Source organism: Hyla sarda, chromosome 12, assembly GCF_029499605.1.
Source record: "Hyla sarda isolate aHylSar1 chromosome 12, aHylSar1.hap1, whole genome shotgun sequence".
NCBI classification, from domain to species: Eukaryota; Metazoa; Chordata; class Amphibia; order Anura; family Hylidae; genus Hyla; species Hyla sarda.
In genome coordinates this window covers 63,078,387-63,093,800 of record NC_079200.1, presented here as the reverse complement: position 1 = coordinate 63,093,800, position 15,414 = coordinate 63,078,387, and the positions used below count along the sequence as shown (strand labels likewise).

The 15,414-nt window shown below is 41.7% G+C and overlaps 1 protein-coding gene across 6 annotated transcripts in view; it reads left to right on the top strand.

Moving 5' to 3' along the window:
• The window catches only part of DIDO1 (death inducer-obliterator 1), a 92,960-nt gene that overhangs the window by 23,015 nt on the left and 54,531 nt on the right, over positions 1-15,414 (top strand). For 3 of the 6 annotated variants that reach the window (XM_056547829.1, XM_056547828.1, XM_056547830.1), the window contains 3 exons: positions 4,591-4,705; positions 10,262-11,012; positions 13,314-13,611. In XM_056547829.1, coding sequence (XP_056403804.1) covers positions 4,624-4,705; positions 10,262-11,012; positions 13,314-13,611 — 1,131 coding nt within the window. In that variant the 5' untranslated portion in view covers positions 4,591-4,623. The remainder of the gene's footprint in view (positions 1-4,590; positions 4,706-10,261; positions 11,013-13,313; positions 13,612-15,414) is intronic. The other 3 variants (XM_056547832.1, XM_056547831.1, XM_056547833.1) reach the window with 1 other exon arrangement.

Below are 15,414 nucleotides of genomic sequence, written 5' to 3'. Positions count from 1 at the left end.
TGTAGTTTACTGCTATGTCGAATCAACTACCATACACTTCCCACTGTGTGCGGACGTGCAGGTAACCCACTGCCTGGATGTAGTTCTGAGTGGGTCTCCCCATGTGGCTCCATAACCCACTTTGTGTGTGGGTCTGAAGACAGGAACCAGGTGTGGCCATGTTCCTATGCCAGATAGCCACTCTGTGTCTGTATGGCTTTCTTCTTTCCAGGTCTCCTCCCCCATTCCTGCCACTCCCGCTACTGCAATCCGGTGACTCGCTTCCATGTGAAGCTCCAAGTGGGGTCTCTCGGTGGCCCACCCTGCGTGTGTATAGCCCACTTTCCCCTCTGTCAGTGAGGTGTGCCACGGGCCTTCCTGTGATCTTATTTCCGTAGGTCTGCAGCGGTTGAGCACCTTTCTGCTGGCATGGGCCTTATGCCCCCCCCAAATGTCTGAGTTCCTGTGCAGGGTGGCTCAGGCGCCTGCTCTGTTGCCTTAGACTTGACTGGGTTGACTCCTCTCAATGCTGTTGGTCGCTTTGTATCTGTGTGTGCTTCTTCCTTGCATTTGTAGTCACATCTTTGTATCTTTGCCCAGCACCAGGCCTCAATACCTCATGGTGTTCTAGCGGAGTTCCCGGGGGCTCTGCACACCCAGTACTTTCTTCCGTTGCTGTAGAGGCAGTATTTTCTCTGCTTCTGCAGTGCCTGGCGCACTTTTTTTCCCATCTCCCTTCCTCAGGGGGTACAGAGATCAAGGAGCTTGGCGGTTCAGGGCATGGTTTTCCTCTCGACCACCCCTCTTTTTCTCCTCATCTAGGGGGACTATTTCGCTGAGCATTTTATACTAACAGGATGGAGCCTTTTCTCTTCCCACTGTCTAGGTGGGGTATTGAGTTGGGCCCTTGTTTTTCTTCTGTGAGCATTCAGATGAGCTTTTGGCTGTCTCTACTTGTATGCTTTTGCCCACTATTGCAGCCTGGCTCTCTTCTGGTTTCTTGGTTGTCTTCTGCTGCTCGTGTAGCCTTTTACACTCCCCTCAGTTGGCAGAGTTTATGCATTCGTTCATGGCTCGACGACAGCCGGTCTAGCCACGGTCTGTTGTTGGGGTCCTTCAGTTGCTCTCCTCCTTCCTCGGCGCAATCTCCATGGAGGCTGTTTTTATCTTCCCCTTAGACAATGTCAGTTGTCCTACACTCACACCTCTCTCTCTGGACTAACCTTCCTGTGCCCTGCTAGGTTCCCTGTCGTTCCCCCTCTGTTACCGTCCTGGCGGGTTGCCGTCTTAGATTGCTCTGGACCACTGGGGTCCTAGGCCGGTTAGTCCCCTTGTCTTTGACACTATCCCAGTAAGCAGTGGTGTGCCTTCTTTTCTAGGTCTCCTGGTTCTTGGGCCTTAGTGATGGTTCAGGTCTCGGGCACGTGTAGCAATCCTGCCCAGATTTCTTCGCGATCCCAATTGTGGGGCGGTTTTTCTGTTCCGCTTTTCTTCTGTCTCGTAACGGAAGTTTGTCACCCAGAGCATTTTGCGAACCCTGGGTTTCCTTACCTTGCGGTGTAAGTCTTTCAGGAGACTCGGGAACCTCCACTTCCCTTGTCTGTCGCATGGGTGTTCCGGGATGCCTTTTTCAGGGCGTTCCACTACTTTTTTGTCCTTCCTTCTGTCCATGTACACCCGAGATGAATGGTGTTCCGGTCATCCGGAGTCTGCCAGTTAAGCTCATTTTGCCTCCCTGGTGCTCGCTTCAGGTCCCTGGGATAGGGGTTTTTAGGTCTGCAGAAGTTCAGGTTATTGATCTTATCTGCCAGACCTCGCTAGAGCCGGTTTCGTCTTTCTTTTTTTTTTTTCTGTGTTTTTCTGGTCTCCGCCTTCTGTGCTCGCATTTTGTTCAGGCGTTGGCTGCTCTCCCTGGTGTTTTTATTGCTGTGTTCTCGTGTATCTGTTGACTCTGGGGCTCTCTGGTTGTTCCATTTTCCCTTTTTGTTTTCCAGCCGGGCTAGCCCTATGTTCGGTGCTGTGTTCCTACTTTCAGGGTCGTTCCTGCCCATTTGGGTTCCTAGTCGACCTTTTTTCTTGTCTCTTTTTATATGGACGTAGGTTTAGTGTCTAAGCATGGTCCCTTCCTTGATATCCTAGCCCATATGCATGGATGGGGGATCTTCGGGAGCTCAGTTTCTGGGCCTCGGTTGTCATTGGCCTGGGGTCTTGTCCACATGGTTGTTTTTTTTCCCACCCTAGGGGACTGCTTTTGGTCCGTTTTTTTTTTAATTTTATTTTATTTATTTATTTTTTGTACTGGCCGTAAAATCTCTCGTAGCCTTCATTGGGGGACACCGCACCCACCCATTTTTTTCCTTTTTTGTCTGGATAGTCTATTCCGGTTATTGGGTGTTTATCCGGGATTCTTTTCTAGGGTCCTTTGGACGTATTTCTATGTTGGGTTCTCCTACTGCTTTGTGACAAAACGGATTACCGCACTAGTGCCGACGTCTCCTAGTGGCAAGAGCATATACCCATCAGTGTAGGTGTCCCCCAATGAAGGCTACAAGAGAGATTTTACAGGGAGTACAAAATTTTTTTTTTTTCAACTGGTGCCAGAAAGTTCAATGGACTTGTAAATTCTATTGAAAAATCTTAATCCTTCCTATACTTATTAGCTGTTGTATGCTCCTGAGGAAGTTCTTTTCTTTTTGAATTTCCTTTGTCTGATAACAGTGCTCTCTGCGGACACCTCTGTCCATTTTAGGAACTGTCTGGAGCTGGATAGGTTTGCTATGGGGATTTGCTTGTACTCTGGACAGTTCCTAAAATGGACAGTCATGTCAGCAGAGAGCACTGTGGTCAGACAGAAAAATTCAAAAATATGAAAAGCACTTCCTCTGGAACATACAGAAGCTAAGTACTGGAAGTACTGGTTAAGATTTTTACATCTACAAATCTGTTATTTTTCTGGTATCAATTGATAAAAAGGGGGGGGGGGGTACCCCTTTAAACAGGCACTGTCAGATCCCAAAACTTTTTATGTTGTTAAAGATTAAAGACCTTTTGTAATATGGTATTACATTTATTTTTTTATTTTTAATTATTTACTGAAAAAAGCTCATGAAAATCCCAACTTTAGGGTGTCACCATACCTACTGGGACACTAACCAGCCCATCAGCAGCATTAGGTTTGTCCATGAGACTTGTTATGGACATGGCTTTGACCCACCAATCGCCTCCCACCTCAAGGGAGGAACATGCCCCTTCCCCCTGAGAGGATTTCTAAGATACTGAATTAATGAAAAGAGGGATTTTTATAGGTGATGGAGGCATAAAAATTAGATATACATGGTATAGGTACTTTTTATTTTATTTTTTGTGTGCCTGATCTGACAGATACGCTTTAAGATTTTTAAATAGAAGAAATGTACAAATCTGTATATCTTTCTGGCACAAGTTGATTTAAAAACTTTTTTTTTTCTCCCAGAGTACCTCTTTAAATGTGCGCAAACTGTTGCTTTATATTAGGGAATGTCAAAGGGGTACTCCCCTGGAAATTTTTTTTTTATTTTTTTTAGATCACCTGGTACCAGAAAGTTACAGATTTGTGAATAACTTCAGTTTAAAAATCTTAATCCATCTAGTACTTATCAGCTGCTATATGCGCCACAGGAAGTTCTTTCCTTTGTCTGACCACAGTGCTCTCTGCTGACACCTCTGTCCATTTTAGGAATTGTCCCGAGCAGGATAGGTTGGCTATGGGGATTTGGACAATTCCTAATATCGACAGAGGTGTCAGCAGAGAGCACTGTGGTCAGACAGAAAGGAAATTCCAAAAGAACTTCCTCTGGAACCTAAAGCAGCTAAGTACTGTAAGGGTTAAGATTTTTTTTTTTTTTTTTTTTAATAGAAGTAATTTACAAATCTGTTTTTAACTTTCTGGCACCAGTTGGTTTAGGGTGCGTTGCCACAGGGCGTATACGCAGCGCATTTGACGCTGCACAAATTTTACGGCAGAAGCGGGAAATACGCTACGTATCCCTTGCTCACTACACACAGGGCTTTCTGGCGGCAGCCCTATGCGTGTAGTGAGTTTTGGAGGCGGGGCCATGTGCTGGCATGTCTGTGACACGCGGCCCCGCCTCCAAAACTCACTACACGCATAGGGCTACCGCCGGAAAGCCCTGTGTGTATAGGGAGCAAGGGATACGCAGTGTATTTCCCGCTGCTGCCGTAAAATTTGCGCAGCGTCAAATACGCTGCGTATACGCCCTGTGGGAACGAAGCCTAAGAAAAAAGTTTTCCAGTGGAGTACCCCTTTAATGTCACAAAGTTCTGGTTCATATTTGGCCCATAGTTTTTTAAGCCATGTGTTTTCCTGATAAACCACAACCTTTTCTTAAACCATTCCCACCTTTTTCCTAATAAGCAATAGCATCTTGTCAGGCGAGATGCATTTTCATTTTTTTCTTCTTCTGTGGGCCACAGTTTTGGTGCATTGTCAGTCAAAATTGTGGTGCAACAGCCATGGTATATGTGGGCAACTGTGTTCCGCAGATGTTGGCTTAACGCTTGCTCTAAAAGATTTGGCTACTGCTTCTTACAAACATACATATTTGTTTTCAGAGTTGCAGTGTGGCAGCAAAAGTATCACCTGCAATGGAGGAAGTGACAAGTTCTCTGTCTTCAGGGACTTTTGAAACTGAACTCAACCTTGAAATCATGGAGAGCAGTTCTCCTGGTATGGTGTAGTTTATGTACTTTTCATAGGATCAGCATAGATGTATATTTATGTATAAGCATTTTAATCCTTAAAATCGTTAAGGGGTGAATTTATCAAGACCAGCATATCATACACACTTTGAAAAGTGCACTGCAGCCAAACATTCACTGTCTGTACACAACACCTTTGAAATCTATGTTGTAATTTGTGACTTAAAAGGTCATAACACCAGGGTTAAATGTGTTTTTTACTGAGGCTTGTCCAAAATTTGACATCTCACATCTTGATAAATTCTCACCTTAATAGGGGAGATTTATAAAAACCTTTCTGGAGGAAAAGTTGCTGAGTTGCCCATAGTAACCAATCAGATCACAATTTTTCAGAGGCCTTTTCAAAAATGAAAGAAGCAATCTGGTTGCTATGGGCAACTCAGCAACTTATCCTCTGGGCAGGTTTTGATAAATCTCCTTCAATTTGTTTACTGAATGTACATGCACAATGTTATAAGTTAGGCAAAGATGTGACCTCCTGTTTTGTGCTGATCAAAATTAGTGGTTTTCCAGTGAAGGTTAAAAAAAAGTGTTATCTGACAGTCAGACTTTTTTTTTTTTTTTTGTTTGCCAAAATAATCTCTGTTCTCCTAACTAGTAGACACATTCCTCCATTCTAAATAAATTTTTACTTAGTGGGTTACATCATGGATATGCACCTTTCTGGTTTCTTACTTGAGCAAAATGAGTGGTTGTGCATGTTATATCATGCAGATGATACCTGAAGAACTACAGTTTCCCATCAGCACCATTCATCTGTACACTGTCCACATTGTTTCTCAGATAAAAGTTCCTCTGCTAAGTAAGGGAGTAGTGCACAGGAGACATACTAACATGTGCTTACCAATACTTATTTATTTTACTTGCGAAAACTACCATTACCAGTGGGCATTTCATAGCTGAGTGCTGCCCCCAGGGGGAGGCGAGCTGCTGCCTCATTGCTGACCTGTGCAGTCAGGGCATTCACCTTTTGTATAGAAAGTGGAGAATGCCACCTATAGAATAGTGGGCAATCTACCACATGTGCTGAAAGAAGTTTTAGAAAACAAATACCTGGGAAACCGGGTTTAAAGGGATCTTGTCACCTAGATAGCTTTTCCTGATTAGGGATATATACTGAAACATGTTAACCCCCCTCCTAATCTGCTTTATTTCTTGAATAAAAAAAAAAATGTTGTGCATTTTCTTGGGGGCTGTCATCTTGCCTGAACAAATTTAGTATTTAGTAATATAGATTTTAGTAATGTGCCTCATGGCAAGACTCGTGGACAGGAACGGTTCTATTTAAATGAATTGTGAGCTTTTTAGAGGTCATTCTACAGGTCGGGGTATGCTGTTTTTTGAGCAAAAAGCGATTGTGTTCTTACTGGTGTCTCTCTTCACTGTACTCGTCTCTTCTCTGAAGGGCATTACTGGGAAATGATTTGTACTGAACAGGAAGTCTTAGCTTAGTTTTAGCCCTAGCGGCCAGAATGAAAATGGCAAGAATTCATGATGATTATAAAATATTAATATAAAAGTGAAAAATCAATTTTTTTTTACTAAATGTTTGACATATAAACCTGATTTGGGTAATTTTTGTAGGTAAACAGGTTAATTTTTGAGAAATTTCCTTTAAACATACTTGAACCCTGTGGATTTTTAGTCGAAAACTTGCGTTTATTTTGCGTTTATTCTAACTGTGGATGACTGTGTGCCAGAAACGGTTGTGGAAATAGTCCTTTTGTGACGGAAAACCCGTTTTAAGTGTAAATATTTCGGTTGTGTTGGCAAATGTTCCTCTCCATGTTTTGCCTTCATCCATACCTACACAGTTAAGTATTGTTTGCATATTTGTACAGGACATTATTAGGCATAATATAAGCTGTCCCTTTAAAAGTGTTGATGCTAGCCAAATGGAAGCTGAATTTGGAGTATGTAACTGTACCTAAAGTATTTCTAAGAATGCTCTATTTATAAATAAAGCAACCAATATAGGGCATTGCCAACATCGCCACACCTCATGTATTGTAATAAGCATTTGCACATGTGAAGAGTATTAATAGGCATGGATACATGTATTTGCACATGTAAAAAATGTTAGTAGGGAGTGACTTTTTTGGTTTTACAAATGCTAAATATGGTAGTTTGGTTTAGCACTACTGTTTGTTCTGCTATTTGGTGGTACTGGCAAAAAGTAGATTTTGATTAGTTTATAGCCACAATTTGTTTTATGCAGCCCATACACATTTAGATTAATTCCAGTAGGGATGTCCCGATACTACTATCGGTATCTGGGCCGATACTTAGCATTTGCATGGTATCGGGGACTCGTTTAATGTCCCCGATACCTGCTGCTGCACGGCCTGTCTCCTCTGTCCCGTTCTCCCGATCGCATCATGGCGTCTTATGGAGGAGCATGTGACGTCACTCCACCTCCTCCCCTGCGCCCAGCATAACGCTACGGAGGAAGCAGAGTGACGTGTATGTCACATGCTCCTCCATAGGACACCATGATGCGATCGGGAGAACGGGACAGCGGAGTGGCAACACCCGAGGACAGCCGCAGGTGAGCTGTCTACAAGACTAAGGACTGCTGTCTGCAAGGAGGACAAGAGGGAGCACTGTCTACAAGGGGGGGGGGGTTGCTGTCTGTAAGGGGGACAAGATGGAGCACTGTCTATAGGGGGGACAGGGGGGGGCGTTTTTACAAGGGGGACAAGAGGGGGGGGGGCTGCGGTCTACAGGGGGGCTGCTACTGTCTGCAACCATCGATCTATACTACCTACTATTAAAGGCAATCTTACAGCAGAGTCACCTGCACTAACTTGAATTAATGGGGGTTAGCCAAGAATAGAATAACCGAGTGGATTTCTACCACAAACAGCACCACAGTCATCAGGTTGTGTGCAGTATTGCTGCTCAGTTCCATTGAAGTAAATGGAGCCAATTTGTAATCAGGTTCCAATTTTGTGCACACAAAGGTACAACTCTATGCAGAAGCTTTGTCTAAAGTGAATTATATGGATTAGATCCTATCTTCTGCAATAAGATATTCTTAAGGAACTTTTTACTTTTTCAAAGTAGCTGCTATAGCAGTATACTTTGTCTTACCTTAAAGGACCAGAATTTGTTTACTGTGTAGGATAACTTTCGAAAACGTTGGTTGATTCTTCTTTCTTGAAATGTATTCTATTAGAAAGAGTTGTAAGGAGTTTAGTTTACGTAACAATTGTAGATGTTGTGTGGGCTATAGTGAAAGCTAGGCCATATTATGTAGCAAACAGCCCCAAGAAAACTATATACAGGCTAACTAAGCTAGTTCCTAGCAGTCATCTGGGTCCCTGAGTGAGAGTCAGGAAATGAAAGCTGGCACAGCCAGCTCAGAGACACATCCCCTGCTAGGGAGAGGAATGCAGGGGAAGGGAGGCAAGGTACTGTTGGTTGTTTCTTCTGGTGAAAGGTTTGCTTTTAAATGGGCACTGTCAGATCCAAACACTTTTATGTTACTGGTGAAAATGTAAGACCTTTTTTACTTATTTAAAAATAAAACCACTTATAAAAATCCCATTACTAGGGGTCCCCATACCTGCTGGGTCACTAACCAGATTTGCAGCAGCATCAGACTTGTCCATGAGTCATGGACAAGAGATGACTCATGGAAAAGGCTGCATGTGCAGTCTAATCACCTGTCAGTCTAATCACCTGCTAACACTGAGCTAATGAAAGGAGGTATTTTTATAATATAGTTGATAGAGGCATAAAAATTAGATGTACATGGTCAGGATTAGGTACTGAGTAACACACACACACATATATATATGTGCCATTATTGGTTAGGCTTCTTTCACATACAAAATTCTCAGTTTTTAAACTTCCGCATGAAGCTCTGTCTGAAAATCAGCTGAAAACGGCAGTAACAAACTCCTATACGTCCGTTAGTCTATGGGATATTCTAATAGCCGTTTGAACCCGTTATAGTTCGTTATTGATAACTGACGTTATTTTGTGACGGAAATGAACTTTTTCTCCCGTTACTGTCTTCCGTCACAAAATATTGTCCGTTATCAATAACGGACTATAACTGGTTCAAACGGCTATTACAAAATCCCATAGACTATAATGGGATTTTCTAACGGACGTATAGGATTTTGTTACTGCAGTTTTCAGATGGAACTTCATATGGATGTTTAAAAACGGAGAAGTTTGCAGTGTGAAAGAAGCCTTAATTGGTTGTGATGTCAGAACACAAACCAAACTCATCACCACATTGCTAGGGTATGCCATATCTGGGTTATATTCACAGGGGCTCATTTACAACACGTTTTAGGGATACGGCAGCAGGATTTATTGGGAGATTTTAAAAATCGGACGCTGATGTACCCCATTCATTTAATTTAGCCGGCGCCAGATAGTATAGTATATGGGTTTTGTTGCTGGACTGAAAACCTTTGTGGGCCACTATTTTTAGTGCGGCAAGAAGAGTGATTTAGAAGAAAAAAAATCAGCCGACCGCAGTCACTATCTGACTACATCCGGCTCATTCAAAATAATGGTTGTGCACGGGTCCAACAGGGATACAGTAGCTGCCTGTTTTTAAAGTGTAGCTGAACTTCTTATAATCCTATTGTGACCGGGCTGCAAAAAGTGAAAATCCAAACTGTAACTTGCCTTCCGCCGTTGCGCCGTTAGCGATCTTCAGTCCTCTGGTCCTGGTCGTCTTCCTCCTTCCGTGTGCACGGACAATCACACTGTGGTCAGTGTACGGCCGGTGATAGGCAGAGCGCAGTGTCATGGAACAGGCCCGGATAGCAGGGAGAAGGCAGTGCCCAGACTCCTTGCATGACAACGCGCTCAGCCTATCACTGCCTGAGGCGGGACATCACTGAGGCTGGCGAATATGCTGACCACAGTGTTCCGTTCACACGGAAGCAGAAAGAGGACTGAAGACTGATAGCGACGCAACAGGGTAAGGGCAAAGGAAGAGTGAGGTGTTTTTATTTATTTATTTATTTATTTTTACTGCCTGGGCACAATAGGATCATAAGTTTGCTACATTACTCCTTTTAAAAGGAATAGTCCAGTCCTGAAAAACCATCCCCTATCCTAAGGATAGGGGATAAGTTTCAGATCGCTTGGTGTCGGACCGCTGGGATAGGGGATACATTTTTCAGCACTGGACTACTCTTTTAAACTCTCCTGCCATTTCTTGCTGCTGTATCCCCCAAAAGGTTGTGTGAATGCACCCTAATTTGAACAGTAGTATTTAAAGTTGGCAGGGGCAAAACTGTACATGACAAAATTGCAGACTAGTGGAAGTTCTGCCAATCATAATCCTAATCAATTCTTTATTAATGAAAAATTAGTGATGGAGTGCTTAAAACACCATAGACGTTAGGAACTTTTTCGCATGTGTAGGGATGTGCGCGTTGAGGAGATGCACAAACAGACTGGCTAGTTATTAAAGAGAGCAGGAATCTTGCCTAATAAGTGTTTAAACATTGATCACTTAAGAGTATTTTGTCTATTTTACTGTTCATAACAGCCTCCTTTTCTGATGACAAGGAACAGATTAGTGAAGATGTGCTCAGATCTGTGAACCCAACAAGCAAAGAGTTCAAGAAAACTTGGGGATTTCGTAAAACAACAATTGCCAAACGTGAAATAATCAGTGACACAGATATGGAGACTTCTGACTCCACTCGGCAACAAACTCCTTCTCTGCGACGCAGTGGGCGCCAACCAAAGCCTACAGAGAGGGTGGAAGAGTTCCTTACAACGGTCCGAAGAAATAGAGGGAGGAAAATCAACAATGTGGAAGAGTCTGGTGAGAGGTCGTGTCCAATAACTGATGCTGAAACTACATCAGAGGGGAGTATAGAGAGCACTCCTGAAATAAAGCACGATTCCAAGGTGAAAGTAGTATCTTCTAAGGTTCAGGTTAAAGAGGAGGATGACAGTTCTGATGACAGTGATGGAATAACTCTTAAAGAGCTTCAGAACAAATTAAGAAGCCAACGTATTAACAACTCTGAGGCTGAAACTGTTAATGTGCATGCCATGAGCACTGCAAATACAAACACTTCGGAGTCCACTGTCCGCACTAGAAGTGCAAACCGTGCTGCCCTGCTTCAGCAGCACACTCAGGCAACCCCCATAAAACAGGAACCCCATTGCCCAGACAACCTACAAGATCAGAAACTGGAAAAAAGTGTTTCGCCCAAGAAAAGACCTGAAGCCGAGATCTATGACCCAAATGCGCTATACTGTATATGCCGTCAACCGCACAACAACAGGTATGGTCTGTCTATAAGAATTTACTTTTGGGGGAAAAATTTTATATATATATATTTTATATATATATATATATATATATATATATATATATATATATATATATATATATTCTATATATATAATATTTATTATAGATTAAAGGGACACTCCGGTGGAAAACATTTATTTTTTTTATTAACTGGTGCCCGCATCATATCGCGTCGGTCTCAGCGCTCATCAACAGCCGAGACCCGCGGCTAATACCACACATCGCCGATCGCGGCGGTGTGCGGTATTAACCCTTTAGAAGCGGTGGTTAAAGCTGACCGCCGCTTCTAAAGTGAAAGTGACCCGGCTGCTCAGTCGGGCTGTTCGGGACCGCCGCGGTGAAATCGCGGCGTCCCGAACAGCTGACAGGACACCGGGAGAGGGCCCTTACCTGCCTCCTCGGTGTCCGATCGGCGAATGACTGCTCCGTGCCTGAGATCTAGGCAGGAGCAGTCAAGCGCCGATAACACTGATTACAGGCGTGTTAATACACGCTTGTGATCTGTGTAAAAGATCAGTGTGTTCAGTGTTATAGGTCCCTATGGGACCTATAACACTGCAAAAAAAAATAATGTTAATAAAGGTCATTTAACCCCTTCCCTAATAAAAGTTTGAATCACCCCCCTTTTCCCATAAAAAAATAAAACTGTGTAAAAAATAAACATATGTGGTATCGCAGTGTGCGTAAATGTCCGAACTATAAAAATATATCATTAATTAAACCGTACGGTCAATGGCGTACGCGCAAAAAAATTCCAAAGTAAAAAAAAAAAACGCATTTTTGGTCACTTTTTATACCATTAAAAAATGGATAAAAAGTGATCAAAAAGTCCGATCAAAACAAAAATTCCGATAAAAACTTCAGATCACGGCGTAAAAAATGAGTCCTCATACCGCCCTGTACGTGGAAAAAAGTTATAGGGGTCAGAAGATGACATTTTTAAACGTATAAATTTTCCTGCATGTAGTTATGATTTTTTCCAGAAGTACGACAAAATCAAACCTATATAAGTAGGGGATCATTTTAACCGTATGGACCTACAGAATAATGTGTAATTTTTACCGAAATATGCACTGCGTAGAAACGGAAGCCCCCAAAAGTTACAAAATGGCGTTTTTTCTTCGTTTTTGTCGCACAATGATTTTTTTTCCGTTTTTAGCCGTGCATTTTTGGGTAAAATGACTGTCACTGCAAAGTAGAATTGGTGATGCAAAAAATAAGCCATAATATGGATTTTTAGGTGGTAAATTGAAAGGGTTATGATTTTTAAAAGGTAAGGAGGAAAAAACAAAAGTGCAAAAACGGAAAAACCCTGAGTTCTTAAGGGGTTAAATCTATTAAAAAACTTTACCTTCCAGTACGTCTTAGCAACTGTGTGCTACAGAGGAAAATCTTTTTTTCTTTTTGAATTTCTTTTGTCTTGTCCAGTGCTGAAACCTTATGCCCTTATCAGGAACTGTCCAGAGCAGGAGAAAATCCCCATAGCAAACCTATGCTGCTCTAGACGGTTCCTGACACAAGACAGAGGTGTCAGCAGAGAGCACTGTGGACAAGACAAAAAAGAAAATAATTTCCTCTGTAGCATACAGCTGCTAAAAAGTACTGGAAGGGTAAAGATTTTTTAATAGAAGTCATTTACAAATCTGTTTAACTTTCTGGCATCAGTTAATTGAAAAAAATGTTTTCCACCGGAGTTCCCCTTTAACAAGTTGCTCTGGGAATAGATGCTACAGAAATACAGCTGCAATAGGAGAAATTACACTTGAGATAGTTAGCAGCATTTTGTTTGCCTAATGAACACCTTTTAAAATAACTATCTGCATGACAATCGGTTGGAGGGCACGTGGAAACTTGTCTTCATTCTGTAAAATCTTTGATTGGAATAAGAACAGATGGTATAAATGACCATTATGACTTAGAGACTGGATACAAATTTAGAGTATATTCCTACCTATGACTGCATGATACTTCATTTAAAACAATGAATGGTCATTAATGACTGTTTATCCAATTAAATCCAGAAATTCCTTTTTACAGTCATGTATAGGACATAAATGTACGTCCTGGTGCGTTAAGTACCAGGGCACAAGGACGTACATGTATATCCTGTGTCGTTAAGGGGTTAAATGTAAGTAATTGTAAATATGTGCATTCATTTAACTTTATATATGTTATACAAAAACACAAGTGCAGTGTGAACCTAACCAACCTTCTTTTTGTGCCTTTTTTTTTTTTTCTTTCCCATTTTATCTTTGTTGCTTTTGGAATACAGATTCATGATTTGCTGTGACAGATGTGAAGAGTGGTTTCACGGAGATTGCGTTGGAATCTCTGAAGGCCGTGGTCGACTTCTGGAGAAGGATGGGGAGGATTATATTTGTCCCAACTGCACCATTTTGCAGGAAGAAAATGCAACAGATAATGAGCATAAAGATACAGCTACTCAAAAAGCTTCTGAAGTTACTAGTGTGGGGACTATGGATCACTGTGCACCCAGTCAAGGTATCAAAGGCAGAATTGAGAAGGCTGCAAACCCCAGTGGAAAAAAGAAGTTGAAGATTTTTCATCCTGTAAGTATTTGAGTCTGGAATCTTATTCAAAAGTTTCCCTAAACATATGCAGCAATAAGCATGTGTATACGTATATCTTTCTTTTTAATACAAGATAAAAGCTTTGACTCCCCATGTACTCAACAAAGAAAACACTTTTAGGGTAGGGTCACACATGTCATATTTTGTTGCGTATTTGCTGCTGCATATTTTCCTAGCCATTGAAGTCAATGGATAGCAAAATATGGCACATGTGACCCTACCCCTAGGGTTTATTCATGCACTCTGGATCCACAGTTGCGGATCAGCAGCTGTGAATTTTACAAATTACTCTAAAGTACATAATTGCCTTGTAAAATCCGTAGTTGCAAATTGCAACTTCATTTTACAACTTCAGATCTGCAGCGAATTCTGTGTTTGACTGCATCCATATAGTGGTAAATCACTCAAGTGATATTATCCTGCCACTGAGGTGTTGCCTATTAAGGAGCTGCCAGCTCAACCAAACTGAGGAGAGATGACACTGCGGTAAGGGATTGGCTCAGCGGGCATTTTTTTTTTTTCTTCCTTAAATATAACCCCCAGCTATAGATTGATAATGTTGTAGTGATCTCTAGCCCCTTTAGGACTCTTAAGGAATTTTTCATTGTTTTTTTTTTTTCCCCTCCACACCATCCAAAAATCATAACTGTTTCAATCCTGTACCTACAGACTTATACGAGGGCTTGTTTTTTGCGCCATCACTTTGTATTGACCTCAATAGTTTCACCACAAAATCTGACAACTCTAAATAAATTACGTTTGGTGGCTTCCGTTTCTAAGCAGTGCACTTTTTGGTAAAATGACACACAATCTTCATTCTGTAGGTCCATACGAATTACGATACCCAAATTATATAGGTTTTATTTTGTTATACTTTTAACTGGTTAACGACCATGGACGTCTATACTTGTCCTTGTGCCGTTAACTGGGTATGACACGGGCTCCCAACTCGAACCCGCGTCATGATGGTCCCCAGCTGATTCCTGTAGCTGGGGACCGGCGTTAATAGCAGACATGTGACCAGCTATTAACCCTTTAGATCGCCGCTGTCAAAGCGAACAGCGGCATCTAAAGGTGCCTTTATCCTGTCCCTGGTGGTCCAGTGGGACCAGGCTTTATTAATCGAGCTCAGAACACACAGATCAGTGGGGTTCTGTGGAACCCCATTGATCTGTAGGAGGAATCAAATGATTCCTCCTAAGAGGACGAAGTGTTAAAAAATTTTTTTAAATTAAAGACACACACATTAACCCCTTCCTTATTAAAAGTTTAAATCTCCCCCCTTTTCCCAAATTCCACATAAAAAATATATAAGCATATGTGGTATCGCCACGTGCGTAAATGTCCGAACTATAACAATATATTTTTAATTAAACTGCACGGTCAATGGCGTAGGCGCAAAAAAATCCAAAATGGCGTATTTTTGGTCACTTTTTTATACCATAAAAAATTAGCCCTCATACAGCCCCGTATGCGAAAAGCAATAGGGGTCAGAAGAGGACAATTTTAAATGTATTAATTTTCGTGCATGTAGTTATGATTTTTTTCCAGAATTAAGACAAAAATGATACCCTACTTATATAGGTTTGATTTTATCATATGGACCTACAGAATAAAGTAATTTTTACCCAAAAAAATGTACTGCGTAGAAACAAAAAAAAACAAAATTTACAAAATGGTGTTTTCTTCAATTTTATCGTACAATGATTTTTTTTTCCGTTTCACCGTACATTTTTGGATAAAATGACTGATGTCATTACAAAGTAGAATTGGTGGCGCAAA